A 16,476-nucleotide genomic window follows, 5' to 3' on the forward strand; every position below is an offset into this window, starting at 1 on the left:
GGTGCAATATTTTTCAAAGCCTCAATCTACCTGCCAGTTACAAATAACACCCCGGTACTTGTTTGGCAAAGTATTTTTTTCCTTCCTTTGATCAAATGGACTCCCACAATGAAGTGCTGTGTTTGTAATTCACAGTTGGTTGGAGAATAACATTTCTGACTATTGAAAACCTAAGATACTACAGTACTTTTAAAAATAACAAGTTGTGAAAGTCTACTTCATTTTTGGAAATGGGTAATAGTGATATGATAGATTTATTTTATTTATTTTTTTATTTACTGAAAATCTGATGCAATACTCTGTATTTTTTATTTCAAACATCTACATTTTGTCAGTCCATTTATATATATTTTTTTAATTGCCAATGATATTAAATGTTGTGAAATCTGTGATTTGGGATAAAAAGGAGAAGTTTATCATTGTATGGAAATCATCATCATAATTTATATTCCAAACTAAAGAAGGCCAAACGTATGATAATTAATACATTTAACACACATTATTGTACTGTTCCAATAATATTCAGGTTTACCTTATTGTTGACTTTGCAAAGAATCTGACTTTGTCTTTCTATATGCAACTTGCAATCATTTTTAATCACTCGATTGAATTCTAGTACAATCATTCCTTGGTCCAATTAATCACCATTTTAGTGTCTTTACTTTGACAGTGATGACACATTGTGCTCTAACTCATTCTTTTTAATATAGAGTCTTGTCATTCCAAGCACACATTTGTCCATGGGTTTGGGGGGTGCCTAGTAGCTTCTCTATCACTGTTGTATTCAGAGTTCAGGGTTCAAATCCACATTTTAATACTTTCACAATAACTAATACTTTCATTTTAAGGCAAAAAAACAGTTTTTCCACAATAATTATAATATATGACAGCTATTGTCACTGCCATAGGATCTAGCTATACATTGATGAGGGGTATCATCATTACCTGCTATGAAAGTAAATGTAATTACTCATTGTATCATGGACTTTGGATATCTATTCACCCATTTTTGCCATTTTCTCTCATAGTTGTTCAACAGATATTGGCTAAGAGAAGACCAACTAATTATTAGAATCTTGTCTGTAAATGGGTGAGCCCTGTGGTGTGTGCTCTGGGTCAACAATTTATAGCATTTTATAATCGACCAATAATGGGAACAATAGTCATTTTAGTGAATTTTGTGCACCAGAAACATTGCAAACGATGCGATTTAGATGGTATTTTGGATTTACATGCACCAGCAGAGCAGCAAAAAGTTTTGGCTGTTTTTAGGTCTAACAAGTGCCTAATTGCCTAATTATGATGTTCACATCTTACGCAGCTATGGTATCACTGTTTCTGTAAAGGGATTTTAAAGTCTGTATTAGCAATTCTTCCATTAGCCTGTTCCTTGAGGGAAGGGAAGGAAAACCATTAGATAGCATACAGCAATAACTGCGAAGTTTACGGGCTAAAAAAACAGCCTATTTTAAAACTATTATTGTGAGAGAAGTAGTTCTTAAAGTGAAAGATAGGGTTGGTTGTGTTCAAGCTGAGGAAAGGAAAAACAATGTTTCGGGAAAATGTGCATGCATCACTTATTTAACCAGCAGGTGGCGCCCCCAACAAAAGTTACAAATAATTTACTGTACTGTGTGTGCAAAAAGATCCAAATCCTCCGCCTTCCCAAGGATCATCTGCTGGGCTGAAGGCTGCTCTCGCAGCTCTGAGCTGTGCAGCCGGTCATGTACAATTTAATGTCACCCGTAGGCACAGAAAAACGGAGAGATTCGGTATTTGACAGCGATACTTCTATTTAAAAAACGGGATTACTAGTTGGCTGCCCTGTGCGACACTTAGTATTTGACGTGGGTGGCGTGTTTACTAGAAAGCGCCGTGTTTTGTAGCGCTGACTCCGCACTTAATAGTTTTCGTGTAGCAAAATATGGCAAAGGTTCAGGTGAACAATGTAGTAGTGTTGGATAACCCATCTCCCTTTTTCAATCCTTTTCAGTTTGAGATTACTTTCGAGTGCATTGAAGATTTGCCCGAAGGTAAGTAAGTGTACTTCTGTTTCAAAACTGTAAATTGCTAAGAAGGTAGAGAGAAAACAATTGATTGGAGGTTGCGAGGCCTGGATTTGCTGATAAATATGTAACAGTTTTGTAATTAACAATTGTGGATAACAGAGTACTAGGAAGTGGTGTTTATTTTTATTTTCAAATGACTCTGACGCGGATATCTAGAAATTCTGTAATGGAATGTGTTCTATCACCGAGGGGTCGCGTTATCATTGACTCAGGTAATCGATGTATTTAGGCTCTGTATCACGGATAAGGTAGCCATGTTGTCAGGAATATTCTAGCTGTTGGACAGTATGGTATGAGTGCATTTAAAAATATGTATTTTTCTTTTGTATAATAAAAGCAAAGTGACAGTAGACCCACTGACAATTTTAGTTAGCTAGGTGTATGGAGAGCATGACCACTTCTAATTATAGAAGTTTTTGTTTTTACAAATAAAGCGTGTAACTAAAAACATTAAAATAAAATTGTTTGAATATAAACTTGCGAAAAATGAATCTGTTAAAACTATCTTGCTTAATGTATGAAGTGCTCAATCATGTTTCGCCACAGGAAGGAAGTAGGCTGTAGCTGTAACTAGCATCAATCCTTTACTAGGCTACTACCAGGATTGATGCTAGTTATAGCCAATAATCCGTATTCTGTCTAAATTGGCTGCGTTTAAGCACACGTTTTCGGTATTTATAGTTACTATAATCTTTATGCGTCCGATGGAAAGCTTAGTTTTATCACCCTTTTGGTGTACAGTAAGTGGAAATTTTCAATTTGTCAGATAGGTTTCCTTAATCGCCATGTCAATTAACACAGTTTTAAACTTTTTTTTGTATGTAAGAGTACAAAAAATAATACAGTAAAAGTTAGTCGCCCCACGTTTTTGAAGTCATATTATTCTCTGTCGTCGTTTTTCGCTGTAATTGGCGTGGGTGAAGTCAGTGCGGCGGGTTACAGTATGTGTCAAATCGCGAGCGGGGCAGCAATTGTTTTCTGTGGGGAAAAATATTTCCTTTGAACATTTTTTCCACCTTGTTATATTTATTCACCGTTGGCGTGGGCAGTCGCATTGAGAGTGTTTTAAATGTCACTTTGCTTATACTTTAGGCTAATACGGAATGTGTAGCACCCATTATGGATAGTCTAATAATATTTCTTAGTACTTAGTAATGGTAAACAGCGACACATTCACAGTCCCTTCATTTAAATTAATGCTAAAAGTGTTCGAACCAGGCATTGTTATGTTACCTCCAAAATGCACCCTTTCTCAGCAAAAGTATACAGTAGCAATACGTTACAATAATGTGTATCTACCAGAGGGTCGTGTTAAAATTCCATGTTATGCGAGATGATTGGAGAATGAAACAAACCACTATGATTTTCTGAGACGATAGAAATGTTGTAAGTACCGTATTTGCGTGTGTGTTTGATAAAACCAGCCTTATACTTTAAGGTCATAGGCTTAGTCTTATGCTTTCCAATCAGGAGACTGATGAATACCTTAAGAGGTTATCAATAGCTTGTTGGCAATCCCACAATCCAGAAGTATTAAAACTATTTTCACATCTCTTAGGTTTATTTGCTTGCTTACTTGCAGTAAATTTTATAGGTGCTTTCCAGTGCCTTAGGTGCTGAAAGCAGCCAACTGCTTTTCATAATTTGGAAATTAGAACTAAGGTGGTGTCAAAGAGAGAAAGAAATACATTTATCTGTTTACCTTTAATGCATCCGGGTGGCCAGTGTACCTAGGTCTCACTTTATCTTGTATCTTTTTTCAAAAAACAATTAGTTTTTAACAAGATATTGCATAATTACAGACCTCAGAAATAGATGTTGAAAATAATGGATGGTTCAAAGTGATAATCATTGCTAGAAATGACTTGCTGTCCTCTAGTGTGGTGAGTAGTCCTTTGTTCTGTTGTCTGTCTACAGTAGATTATGGGCATTAAACTGTATTGTAAAGCTTTTTTGTCTACATAGCAACACTTTGAAACATAAAAAAGCTCTTTGCTTTAAAAGTAGATAAAGATGGAGAGAACAATATCAGTTTTTCCCATTGGTGATTTCCTGGGAGGGTGTTGTCACACAATGCCATTCACAGACGTGACAGTGCATGTTCACAAGTCATCTGTCAGGCATGATAATGGGGCCCCAAACCACGAAAGAGGTTGATCATGAATTTGTCTTACAGTATTGTTGACATGAGCTTTATCGTGACCTTATGGGATAAGCTGCACTGCCATTTTCAGAACTTTTTTTGCCTCCAAAACAAGCTTCAGTTTACCAGATTTGCAGAGTGAGAAACTGGGACATTTGAATTCTTGAAAATAAGTGCCATGCACAACTCTGAGACAGTTCAAATTCCTCTTTGTAATAAGCAGCTCTTTTACATGTTAATCCTTTTTATATGGCTACATGTTTGAAAACCATAAGCAACTTACATCTTGGAAGATTAACTATTTTGATTTTGGTTCCCACTTCATCACATTTTTAAGATTCATTACTACAGTTTAAAATATTTATGTCTGCAAACATCCAGCTCCCACAGATTAACTGAATAACTGAAAAAGCATTAATGTGCTGTCATTGCTGCTTGCTGTTATAGCTAATTCTAAGCACATAGCAAAGAAAAGAGTTAAAACTGTATGCACAGCTGCTTCAGTTTTAGTTTGAGGGCTTTTTTTAGCATGCACAAATTTCTGTCCTAGGCTATATCTTGTGTAGCCAAAAAAAAATAAGCCAGTTTTAACCCTTTCATGATTTGTAATGACGATAAAGATTAAAACATGTAGTGTTCACAGTGTAACTGTGACATGTGATAATGTGAAGCAATCAAAATATTACAAAGCGTGACGTAATATGTGGAAGGTAAAATTATCTGTGCAGTGTTTCAAGTCATTTCAGTGCAGACATTTTACAAGGTGGCCATAGGATTTGCTGAGGATTCTGGGAAAAGAGTCTATGTCAACTTCAACCTTTCAAAGTTCAACTTTGTTTTATCAAGATATTTTTTCACTTTACATCTTTTGGTGATGTAAAGAACTTTTTAACATCTTTTTTGTAGAGAACTGATCCTTCTCTTACTATTCTTTTGCCTACTCTGAAAGCCTGCTAGAATTTTAAGAAGTTTAACTGTAGCCTTTGGTAAACTGTTTGATATTTAGCAGGAAGAGCAGAAGGAGAGTGGTGGGAGGTAGGAACACATTGTAATATCACATTGTGACCTCCTTGATGCAAAGGGACTCTTCGAATCACAGCCACAGGACACTGTGAGAGCAGCTGCTAGGAGCTGCGCACAGCTTATGGATCAAAAAGAGCACTGCAAATTATGAACTCTTATTCAGTTATGAAATTCTGATAGAATTATAGAATAGAATTCCTTGCTATTTGGTATCCAGTCTTTTATTAGAAGTGCAGAGGCTATACTTTCATTAGGTAGCTATTGTTATATAGAAAACAGAGGTTCACCTCTAAAGAAAAAAGTCAGATTTCCCCTGAATTTGAACTAAATGTTCCTCCCTACAGTGGGTTAATTTAGGCTCATTGTAGCGTGTGTAACATGTATGTGACACAGTGGCCATGTGTTAGAAAAGGCAGAAGAACTAGATTGCTGTCTTGGAAATAAATCATATCAGTGGTGAATCTTTTCTGTATTTCTGGACTGCAAAAAAGCCTACACGTTTATGTAGAAAGAGAGAAAAGGCTGTGTCTTCCCACCCTCCCCCTTAATTACAGAGGATACAGTTATGGAATTTGGAAAAATCAACACCCAGTGCCACAGTAGTACCCAACAGTAAAAGAAATTTGTAGACCAAGCGCAGGCGTCCTTCAATTGCAAGAGCTTTCCTTCCGCCTGATTGTACAGGTGGTTTGTGTAGGCCACATTTTCCAAGTTCATTTCACTTCATTCATCTATGTTTGAAAGTGTTTTATGGGTCAGCCATTTGCTTGTTTCATTCGTTATGTTTCTAAATCGTGCGTCAAGTTCTTATGTGTCCCCTGAAAAGTTCTGTGTCTTGTTCCATCACGGATTCCGCTGTTGTATTGATTAGAGATTTCAGAGTAGCAGTACTGTGTTGCAGGAGTCAGATGGCCCGGTGTTGTGTGTTTGTCTAATGATACCACAAATTCTCTGTCAGGCGTTGCCATGGAAGTCTGCTGCTTAACAGCTTGTTCATTTCCAGTTCCCTGTAGGTGTTTCTTGATGTACAGAAAGAAGGATGTACAGGAAGCACTGTTGGAATGCAGACCTTCAGTTCAGCTTTAATCTAATAAAACCTTGCAGTACAGTCAAGAGTTTTCAGGTTCACCATGTGCCTGTAAGTGCAGAGTGGTCTCTGTGAGGGCCTTGTGTCTCTTAACAGGATTTAGCTTTCCTGCTTGGTCACTCGGATATCGATAGAAGAGCCCCTGAGTGCTCACATATTTTGGCTGCCAAAACAGATGATCAGTACACCACAACCTGTATATAGGTCACATTCAACATATCAGGAATACTGTAAATATGCAAAGCATTGCATACCTTAATAATAATTTTATCAAAGTTCTTGATTTATAAATTTTAACAATTGACGAAAAGTGGCCTGTTTTTCATTGACAAATTGGTGTCAATGAAATGAAATAGGTATTAATACAAAGTACAGCAAAGTTACAGTGCTCACACTAAGTCTGATGTATTCATTCACTTTGATGTAGAGCAGGAATGGTGGGGGGTTGAAGGATATTTGAAATGTTTTAAAACCTGTAAATAACATGTATATTTCTTAAAACATGCTGCAAGCCTGTATTTTAATACTCTTCCTTTCTTTTGTGATTGTTATTTCCAAATGTTGCATTTGAGGTCTGCACGACCTTTGCGGTCCACTTTCCTGCCACGTCAGTCAAAATCTGAACTTTCAAATAATGAACGTCCAACTTTGAAATCACTCTGAAGACCTAAGATCTTTTATTACTTTATTTTGAGTCTTTCAGATCAGTACCTCACATGGAACACAATTCTTATAGTGTTTGCTAAAGAACTACCCAGATATTCCCTCTTTATCAGACTGAATGGCTATTATAAATCCTCATGCCTTTTGTTTTATGTTTCTACAGATCTGGAGTGGAAAATAATTTACGTAGGATCTGCAGAGAGTGAAGAGTATGACCAGGTCTTGGATTCTGTGCTGGTAGGCCCTGTGCCTGCTGGGAGACACATGTTTGTTTTTCAGGTAATTTTCTGCTGTAAATTCAGTTTATTGACCATGCCACATTGACTGCTATTGGTGTCATTATTCACACACATCTAACTAATAGTGCGCACTTGGTGAGTGTACATCAACATCAGGATGACTTCCGTCTCTGGCTGACCATTATATACCTTTTGTGTGACTCATGTTGGTTTCATGCAACATTTTTTACCAGAAGGATTTTTATGGCCACAGAAGATCCTATCGCCCCCTCACATGCACTGAGATATTTTTAATTTGTGTTAAAATATTGTATTTAAATGTGCACATCTTCCACCTTTTATGATGACACAGAGCAGCTTTATTGTGGTAGACGTTTGCACTACAGAGATGCGATTTTAAGCCTGTTTATTGGCTGTTCCTTGCTTCTACCAGCAACATACTAATTCTTTGAGCTCCTATTGGTTAGCATTGATATCTATGTGCTGCATGCTGTCAGAGCAAGCTTGTATTTTTGAGCTGTGCAGAACATTTGTCAAGTGAATGAAAGTACCAGTCTTAAGAATGTTAAAATTATCAAAAATTTAAGAGTGGCAGTTAATTTTCTATAATCCATTATATTGATTGGAACCTGCTACCAAGAAAACCAGAACAGGGAATAAAGAAAAGCAATTTTTGATTCTGGAATCACTGTTTTTAACAACAGAGCTAAGTGATATGTAGTGGTATTACTGTTATTATTACTTGTACTATTAAACAATGAAATAGGATTAGTAACCCTAAATAATAAACAGAGATGTCAATTTAAAGCTATGCAAAACCAAAAACAGAAGTGAATAGAGTGTTAAATGTTTAATAAAATTGGTATTTGGCTTTAAAAGGCAGCACGATAGCAAAATATATTATTTGAAAATATGTGATATTCTGTCTGACTTTTTTATCTTTGTTGTATATTACTTTACAGTACTGATCATCTGTTCACCTCTAATGTGAACAGCTAATTGCTGTTTGATTGGGACATTTAGTACTATTTAGAATAATACAGTATTACACTATTATTAATTACTAATTAATTATTAATCACCAGCAATGTTGCAATATTTTTAAATGAATGATTTTTAAAAATATTTTAATTTTGCAAAATAATTGTATTTTCATGCTGCCTCACAGTTAGTAAGCGTTTATAAATCTTAATAACATTTTTGCTATATTGAGCATGATAAAGTGTTGTGTGTTTTCTAACACTTCATTACTATTAATTTCCAGAGTGCATTTTTAATTTGTTCTCTTAATTACAGAAAGACACACACACTTTATGATATTATAAGGATTTTTTTCCATTTTATTTGGAAAAAGTCCATAACACAGGTTAACTCCACTTTATTCTAAGTTTTCAGAGCTTATTTCAAGAACTCCTTGGGCTACTGAATTGTGTGGCACAGCATTTTAGTGATTTATTAACGGAGTGAAAGTCTGGGAATAAAAATAATGATCCACTAATGTTCCAGGCGTAACCTGAGTTTGTCAAGACTGGATTTTGTCAAGCAGGTGTGTGCTACTGGCACACAGGCGTTGGGTGGTGTTCAGTTGAACTTTTCTTCTGGGAGTCCTGGGACATCAGTGAGAACAACGTTGCTTCTGTCTGGCACCATGGATCTTGCCGTGCGATACAGAGGGTGTAGCCATGAAGCCAAGTCATGAACAGCTGGAGGTTCCAAATTCAGTGGGTACAAGATAGAGGATAATTCACAATTTCAATTTTTACTTTTTTAAGAAATAAAGAATCCCAGTTTCTTATTTATTCTATCTGCAGCTATGCAGATTTATTCAAAAAACCCTAACCAGTGAACACTCTGTGTCTGGTTTTGGCTTATATACAAGATCCTGTGTTTTTTTTACAACCTGAGGTGGATTAAACTGCTGTTTATCCGGAACCTTCTTTTGCGGTTTGCTATTGGGTTTGAAGCAGTGCCCAGATTTGTTAGTTTATCAGTACCTGAAATATTAATTTAGCAAAATGTTCTCAGAGTTACAACTCAGATTGAAAATACACTTTTAACTGTGAGAGACAAATATACAAATATGAATTTGTAATATTTGCATTTAAAATACATAGTAGTAATAGCCATTTGTCATTTATGAGCCTACAACATACAGTATGAGTAATAGCTGCTCAAGAAATGTCTGACTGTGTCCTAGCTTCATTATAGTTTGGACAATTTTTATAAAATAGTCTGTTTAAAATTTTCTGAAAGAATTCTTAGTTGGTTCAAGGTCAGATTTGACCATATGGTAATCAAACCTGTGTTAAAAGAGCAGACCCCTTCTCTCAGAAGACCAGAATTGCCAACAAGTGAAACTGACCAACAATGCCAGGTAAAATGAGCTTTGCTGGGAATCCTAAAATAGAAACCGCATGCTCCACTTACAGCACAGTTTAAACTTCATGAGGATTGTGTTACTCTTCTTACCCCATTATTCCCGAAGCTGTGCACTGCTGGGATAGATGGAAAAATATCATTCACACTGCAGTTCTGTGAGCTTCACATTGCACTGCTCAGATTCACTAGCTTGGCCTTTATTGCTTCTTAGTGTGTACTATATGCAATATGCACTGCAATTACTAGAACCTTTTCTTTTTAAAAGCTTAAAGCATCTCTAACATCACATGACTGTTTTTGCAGGTGTTTATGCGCTTACTACCATCTGAAAACTGGACAACTGAGCTGAGCACTGCAATTCTGATCCTTGTGTTAACCTTTAGGTGCTTTTTTTTCTAATTAATCACTTAATGCACTGTGGAAGATGATCACATGAACTTCATTTAAGGTGAAAAAAGAAGTCGTCAAACTCTCATGTTAGAATCCTTAATATCTTGTGAGAGACATCTTAGTCAAAAATCTGTGCACATTTCATCAGTTATCTGCTCTAGATTAAGAAAGTCTCTGATGTTTTTCTTTTGTTTTATTTCAGGCTGACGCAGCAAATCCAGGACTGATTCCTGATGCAGATGCCGTGGGTGTAACTGTAGTGTTAATAACTTGTACATACCGAGCTCAGGAGTTCATTCGAGTGGGGTACTATGTGAATAATGAATACACAGACCCAGAGCTGAGAGAAAACCCGCCTGTGAAGCCTGATTTCACAAAGGTAAACGTGCCTAAACATTTGCAGCAGTGCAGAGAGGAGCTGCACACACTTTAGGTAAACCAGTGGCTTGACAGATAAGTTGTTATTACCTGGACTGGAAAGAAAATATTCCATCAAAAATGTCTGAAGGTTTTCGGGGGCAGTTAAATATCCATTTGTTCAGATTTTATTACACTCATGCCTATCCTATCTAATATGGAATGGAATAGTGTCAACCTGGTACGAGTGACAGTGGTACAGTATGTTAAAGCTAGTCTTGAGTGTCCCACTCAGCACCGGTTGAGCTCTATGACTCACACATTGCTGGTTCAAACCTGGATAATATCGATAGTCAACTGATACCCCATTAAGCGGAGCATCACTGGCAGAGTAGCACTGGGGCACTGGGGATAGAGTGGGTCACCTCTGGGTTGTGCAGATCAGCGACACCTGCAGCGATATCCTTGAGAGACAGACGTCCTGCTTCTCTAACCCTCTCCTCTAAGGCTCTGTGGCACTGGCAGTGTGTCAAAAGAAGAAGGGCTATAGCTCTCATTCTCTTCATAGGGTGAAGGAACCATTGCTGGAAAGCTGAGTCTCAAACAACTGGTGATTACAAATTGAGTGGTTATATAATAAAATAATGTTTTTATTATAGACATGGAAGCACAGGTATTTTATGTAAGTGGCATATCTGTGGTGTAAGCAGAAAGATACAAGGAGTGGAGTCTAATGCAGTGAAGGAGGTGTGATAGCAGTACGTATGTGCCCTTATCTGGACAGAATCCCCGAAGAAAACTTGCAAACCTTTATTGCTGCAGAATGAAGACTCATAAGAAAACCTTCATTTTCCATAATATAAACATGTTCATATTGATGCACTAAAAATCAATTCCCCAAAACAATTTCCCAAGGTGGAAGGCTCAGACTGTTTCTCATTCCTCAAAGAGAGTTGTAAAAATCAAACTTCAGCTGCTAACATGATACAGTACATAGAATATCCCAAGACTATTGAGTAACTTCAGTGTCCTATTTGTTAAAAAACCTCAAATGAACTTGTAAAGTGTTTTAATTTAAGGTAGATCTAAAATATTTACCATGTTTCCAATGGATTATATTGGAAAAAGACAAGTATAATTACTTAGGTATATATAATATAGGTATAATTAATATCATTAGCCAACTGCTATCAAGATATTTCGTAGTGACAGAATTCCACTAATCCAAAAAAGTTAGATGTATATGGTTCTTTCTGATCACAGTGACCTGAGAGCAGTTCAAAAGAATACCAAATTTGAGTCAATAGTAAAGAATCGCCCTCACCTGCATTGTCCTGTTAAATTTTAATAAAATGTGCTATTGAATTTGTGCTGGCCTTGAAATCCCACTGTTTTTTATTACTCTGAGATTCAAGGCAAACATCATTAAGTTTAATATACAGTAGAAATGGGAGTAATCACAGCTGGGTTGTTTATTTTTTATACTCATATTATACCTGCAGTATTTGTATTAAACAAAACTGGTATATCCTGCAGACATTTTTCCAGAGTATTTGATTGTACTTATTATTTGATTGTAAATTAACTAGAACAGTCATAGACTTTCCTTTCTTCTGAAATATCCATTTATTTCCTATTTTACAGCTCCAGAGAAACATCCTGGCCTCAAACCCCCGTGTCACTAGGTTCCACATTAACTGGGATGATAGCAGTGAGAAAATGGATGATTCAGAGAACACAAATCCAAATATGCAGCCGATTCTTCCTTCCAACAGCATACCTTCAGCATCAAAGGGGCTGGCAGTAACAGGAAACTCACTACATCTCATGTCAGACTCGCTTATGAACTGTATGTGACTGCCCATCTATGAAAGATGCAGTCGCCAAGATGTGTGTGTGTGTGTGAGTGAGAGAAAAGCTTTCAATTTCTGTAAATGCTCTGTCCCTTTTCTGCTCTTGTTTTTTTTGTTTAATAAAGGTTTTAAAAAACAAGTAATGAAATGATGCAACTATCTTGTTTAAAGATTGGTGAAGATATATTCTCAGTGCAGCATTACTTGGTTCATTTAGAAGGTTCCTGGTACTTGAGACAACTAAAACTGGTGGCTAAAATAATGCAGTGATACTATTTATTTACAAAAAAAAGGTTATAAAAAACCCTTACATCTTGTGATATAAAGTCAGAACTTCCAGCTTTTCTATTTAGTTAATAGGTTCATAGTATATTAGTATGTTGGGGTTTTTTTTTTTGCTGTTTCTGCTCTTGCTGGCACAGTTCTGAGTTGGTCTGAAACTCGATGACACCTAGAGTTATTCCTGAAAACCTGCAAAGAAACAACAACAAAAAAAACAATAGCTTATCCAAATGATTAATGTCCGGCCCTCCATTTTCTAACCGCTGTATCCAATGCAGGGTTGTGTAGAAACCAGAGACTATCCTGGCAAGCAATGGGTGCAAGGTTACACACAGGACAGTAACAGTTCGTCGCAGAACACCCAGAAGCCAATTCATCTAGCAGTATGTGTTTGGACTGTGGGAGGACACCCCATGCAAATGCGGGGAGAACATATAAACTCCACATAGATAACACCCCAGGTCCATAATTGAACCCAGGGCCCCAGCACTGCATGATGGCAATTCTAACCATGGCTAATATTTATGATGGCAATGATTAGGTTGGATACAGAAAGAAAGCTATGAATGCCTCAAGTTTCCTAGTTATAACCAAACAAAACACACATTTTAGTTATTTTTCAGTTTCCTGTATGTTTATTTTTACACATTAAAAATTAAAATGTTAAAAATAGGTGTACTTTCAAAGGGACAGTCACTACTCTTTGGACTCATGGAATACCATCAAGAAGGTGAGTGACTTATAAGTAGAGAGTTTGAGTTTGGCATTAAAATGAGCACTCAGAAGACAACCTAAATTACTTTGAGGTTTTAAAATTAATGCTAACACTGTATAGAGCGACTTTAACAGCAGAGTAACAAAAGTGGGAAAGACCAGGAAAGACAAAGGTATTGCAAGAATATTGCAAGAAAAGACAAGAATGCTTTGTTTACTGTATATGCAGCAGTAGAGCAGTAGTGATTGAAAATGATAAAAATCCCATTAAGAAATGATTGTATTAAAATATCCACAAAAACTTTTTGGAGGTTAATATGTTTATACAAATTTACAGTTTTTGTCTTTAGTATGTTGTATTTCACTAATAATGCCAGATGCTACCATAATTGTGAGGGCCAAAGTGCATGCAATTTTATGTATGTGTGGGTTTTTTTAAATCTCCTTAGTTAAAATGTTTAAACAGTGCAATTACCCAAGACTTAAAGAGCAAAATTTACAGTTTTTCTGGGAACACAAATATAATTTAAGAATTCAAGGTAGAAAACAGGAGGCACATATAGACCAAGACATTTAGGTTTTTTTAAAAAAGGAAAGCCAATTATGCAAGTAAACGTACATTTTATTTGTTTTATGTATTTACTTTATCACCATCACTGAAACAAGCTTGTTTACTCTGTACAGAAAACACAATTTAGCTTGTCAGCAGGGTTCTGTGTGTGGCCCATAAAGTGGAGTACAAATAATAATACAAATTTATGAGCACTTTAGTAAAGAAACTCAAACCATCTTTTCATTTTCCCGGTGCCCCTTTTGTTCCTCATTCTAACAAAGATCCGTTTACTAAACGTGATGGAAAGACTGCTTCATGCAAAGACTGCTTAACTTGTTATAGGCAGTATTTTAATCTGAGAAAAATACGTCTCGTCTCCATGCCTAGATGCTTAAAATTCAAACTTGTTTTTTCCAAGTAATTTGCTCATTCTTTCACAGTTCCTAAACCGCACTACCTCGTGGATTCGGCCCTGGGTCAGTAAGTTTCTTAAAGAAAACTCTCGAGCCAAAATTCCATGTTTAGGAATTCTTGACACGCTGTCTGGTAGTGAAGGATCACACAGCAGGCACAGTATTGATGATTCAGCCAAAGCATGTCGAACTGCACAGGTAATGGACCTTCCAAAAATAGTGGCACTGGGACTTTTAGAAGCACTGACACAAAAAAACAACATTGACTAGAGGCCTGGGGTTGAATTCATCAAGGTCACTAGTTTATCTTCAAAGTTTTCTTCTAATTTTAATGAAACAGCTCAAGTGACTCATTGGATATTTTTTCAGACCTCACCAAGTACCTATAATTACCTTTCATACAGAGATGTGTGCCGATTAGATTTTGCCACTCGATGAAAAACAGCTGACTCGTCTCAGTGCATTCTCATGCTACAGCTGAATGAAACCATGTGACAGAAACAGAAGTACGAATGGTACTCAACAGATTTGACTGTGTAATTACTCTTCACATGAATGAGAGTTGATTACTTCCCATCAAGAGACACACATTATAGAGCACTTGGCAATGGAGTTAATGTGGGTAGGTTTAGTAACTGCTCATAATGTATAGTATTTATTTTTAACGAACTGAAATATTGCTCCTTTGTCATAGGACGTGATGGGACCTTTTGTTTTTGTCTTCAGCTCTTGCATTCTATCTAAGATGAGGATCTTAGGAAAAGGAAATCTGTACACACAAATCTAGGTTGAAAAAACACTTCAGAGTAATGTGGTTTGAATTAACAGTGTTGCACGGAAACAGATACCCTATCAAATAAAACAAAGTATGGAAAGTATCTGGGCCATAATTTAGTTCTTCAGCTTTACAGTTTTACTTATCAGCCTAATGCATTTCTTACCTGGGGGCCCTGAAACAATGATTAACTATTTTACAGTTTCACTGATTTATTTCTGCTTATTAACACACAAATGTATGAATTTAGTGTAGTGGTAAATGTTTCCTGTGAACAACCCATCAGTGCCTCCAAGCCAGTGAACCTGAGAAGGACAGAAATCTGAGAAATCTGAATTTGCTCTAAATGCACCAAGACTTTTATCCTTAGAATTTCTGTGTAATTAAGTTTCTTAGTTATGGATTATTTTACTCCTCTTTTGGGATGTTCGGCTGTGCAAAATGTAATCCGTCCCACCAACTGAGTGCTCCAGAAAAAATCATCTTTCAAAAGACTTTCAAAAGCCCATCCCCAAAAAGATTAAAGGGGAAGAAAAGTCAGGCCATGTGTTTTCACATATCACTGAACTATTCAGTTGCAACACCTACTATTGGTAAATGTCTTCATTTGCTATATCCTTCCAGAAAGTATTTTTGCTGGAATATTCAGCTAGCCGAGTGATTCTAATACAGAATCACAAGACAGATATAATACTATACGTGATGTAGTCCACAGCAGCGAAAAGATGCAAAAGCAAAATGCAGATAATAAAAACTTCAGCTTCATTCCATTTGAAAATGGTTGCTATACTTTTCATGGTTACAATGCCCCCCTCATGCTCATTGAACAAGATGGCTCCAAGTTACAGTGTAGTTTGATTTTTTTCTGGTTTGTGTTTGCTATGTCTGCTGGAATAAAAGAGAGTTGCGCCCAAAAAAATGCAAATAGAGCACCTTAGTAAGAGATCCTAACAATGCTAGAGTATGCCAGACAAGAGAAAAACCTGAGTATTTTGTGGAAAATGATCTGCTTTAGTGTTACTGCAGTTTGCTGAGAGTGTTTCTCCTCTGTACTAGTGACCCTGCGGAGATTTAAAAAAAAAAGACTTTCTGAATTTGAAGACTTTTGAGGGTTTCTCAGGAATATATGTATATAGAGAGTACTGCTAATACAATCACCAGATGAATAGTTTTAGAGAGTGAATGTTTTCTTAATCAGGCAGATTGCATGACATCTTGTAGGTCACTAACAGACATGTCAGTATATGTAAAGGTCTGAAATAGATAACGCAGGTCATGACAGCAAACATCACTGAGATCCATTTGAAGGAAATCCATTGTTTTTATGGTGCTTATTGCTTTTATTTGAGAATCAGCAATGAACAGTACCTGAAGATCATCTTGTTTATGAAAATATTTAAATATGTACAAGGAAACAAAGATAAATTAGTACAGTTAACTTGGTCTGATTATTGTTCCTGAGAAGAAAAGTTACAGTTCCAATTAATAGACATAATTCCTCTGAAATCATAAAATTGTGGAATGTGTTTCAATTTG

The 16,476-nt window shown here is 36.4% G+C and overlaps 1 protein-coding gene across 2 annotated transcripts; it reads left to right on the forward strand.

The window, feature by feature from the left end:
* Positions 1-1,639: 1,639 nt before the first annotated feature.
* On the forward strand, positions 1,640-12,342 carry LOC148823724 (histone chaperone ASF1). Of its 2 annotated transcripts, XM_088927359.1 has the most exons (5): positions 1,640-1,772; positions 1,994-2,033; positions 7,149-7,264; positions 10,196-10,372; positions 11,995-12,342. In XM_088927359.1, the coding sequence occupies exons 1-5, from the start codon at positions 1,725-1,727 to the stop codon at positions 12,205-12,207; spliced, it is 594 nt and encodes a 197-aa protein (XP_088783485.1). In that variant the 5' UTR covers positions 1,640-1,724; the 3' UTR covers positions 12,208-12,342. The 2 variants fall into 2 exon arrangements, with proteins under 2 accessions (XP_088783485.1, XP_088783484.1); XM_088927358.1 differs by having other exon boundaries at positions 1,670-2,033.
* The last annotated feature ends 4,134 nt before the right edge of the window (positions 12,343-16,476 follow it).

This window comes from Atractosteus spatula, chromosome 11 (assembly GCF_055471065.1).
Source record: "Atractosteus spatula isolate fAtrSpa1 chromosome 11, fAtrSpa1.hap1, whole genome shotgun sequence".
Classification (NCBI taxonomy): domain Eukaryota; kingdom Metazoa; phylum Chordata; class Actinopteri; order Semionotiformes; family Lepisosteidae; genus Atractosteus; species Atractosteus spatula.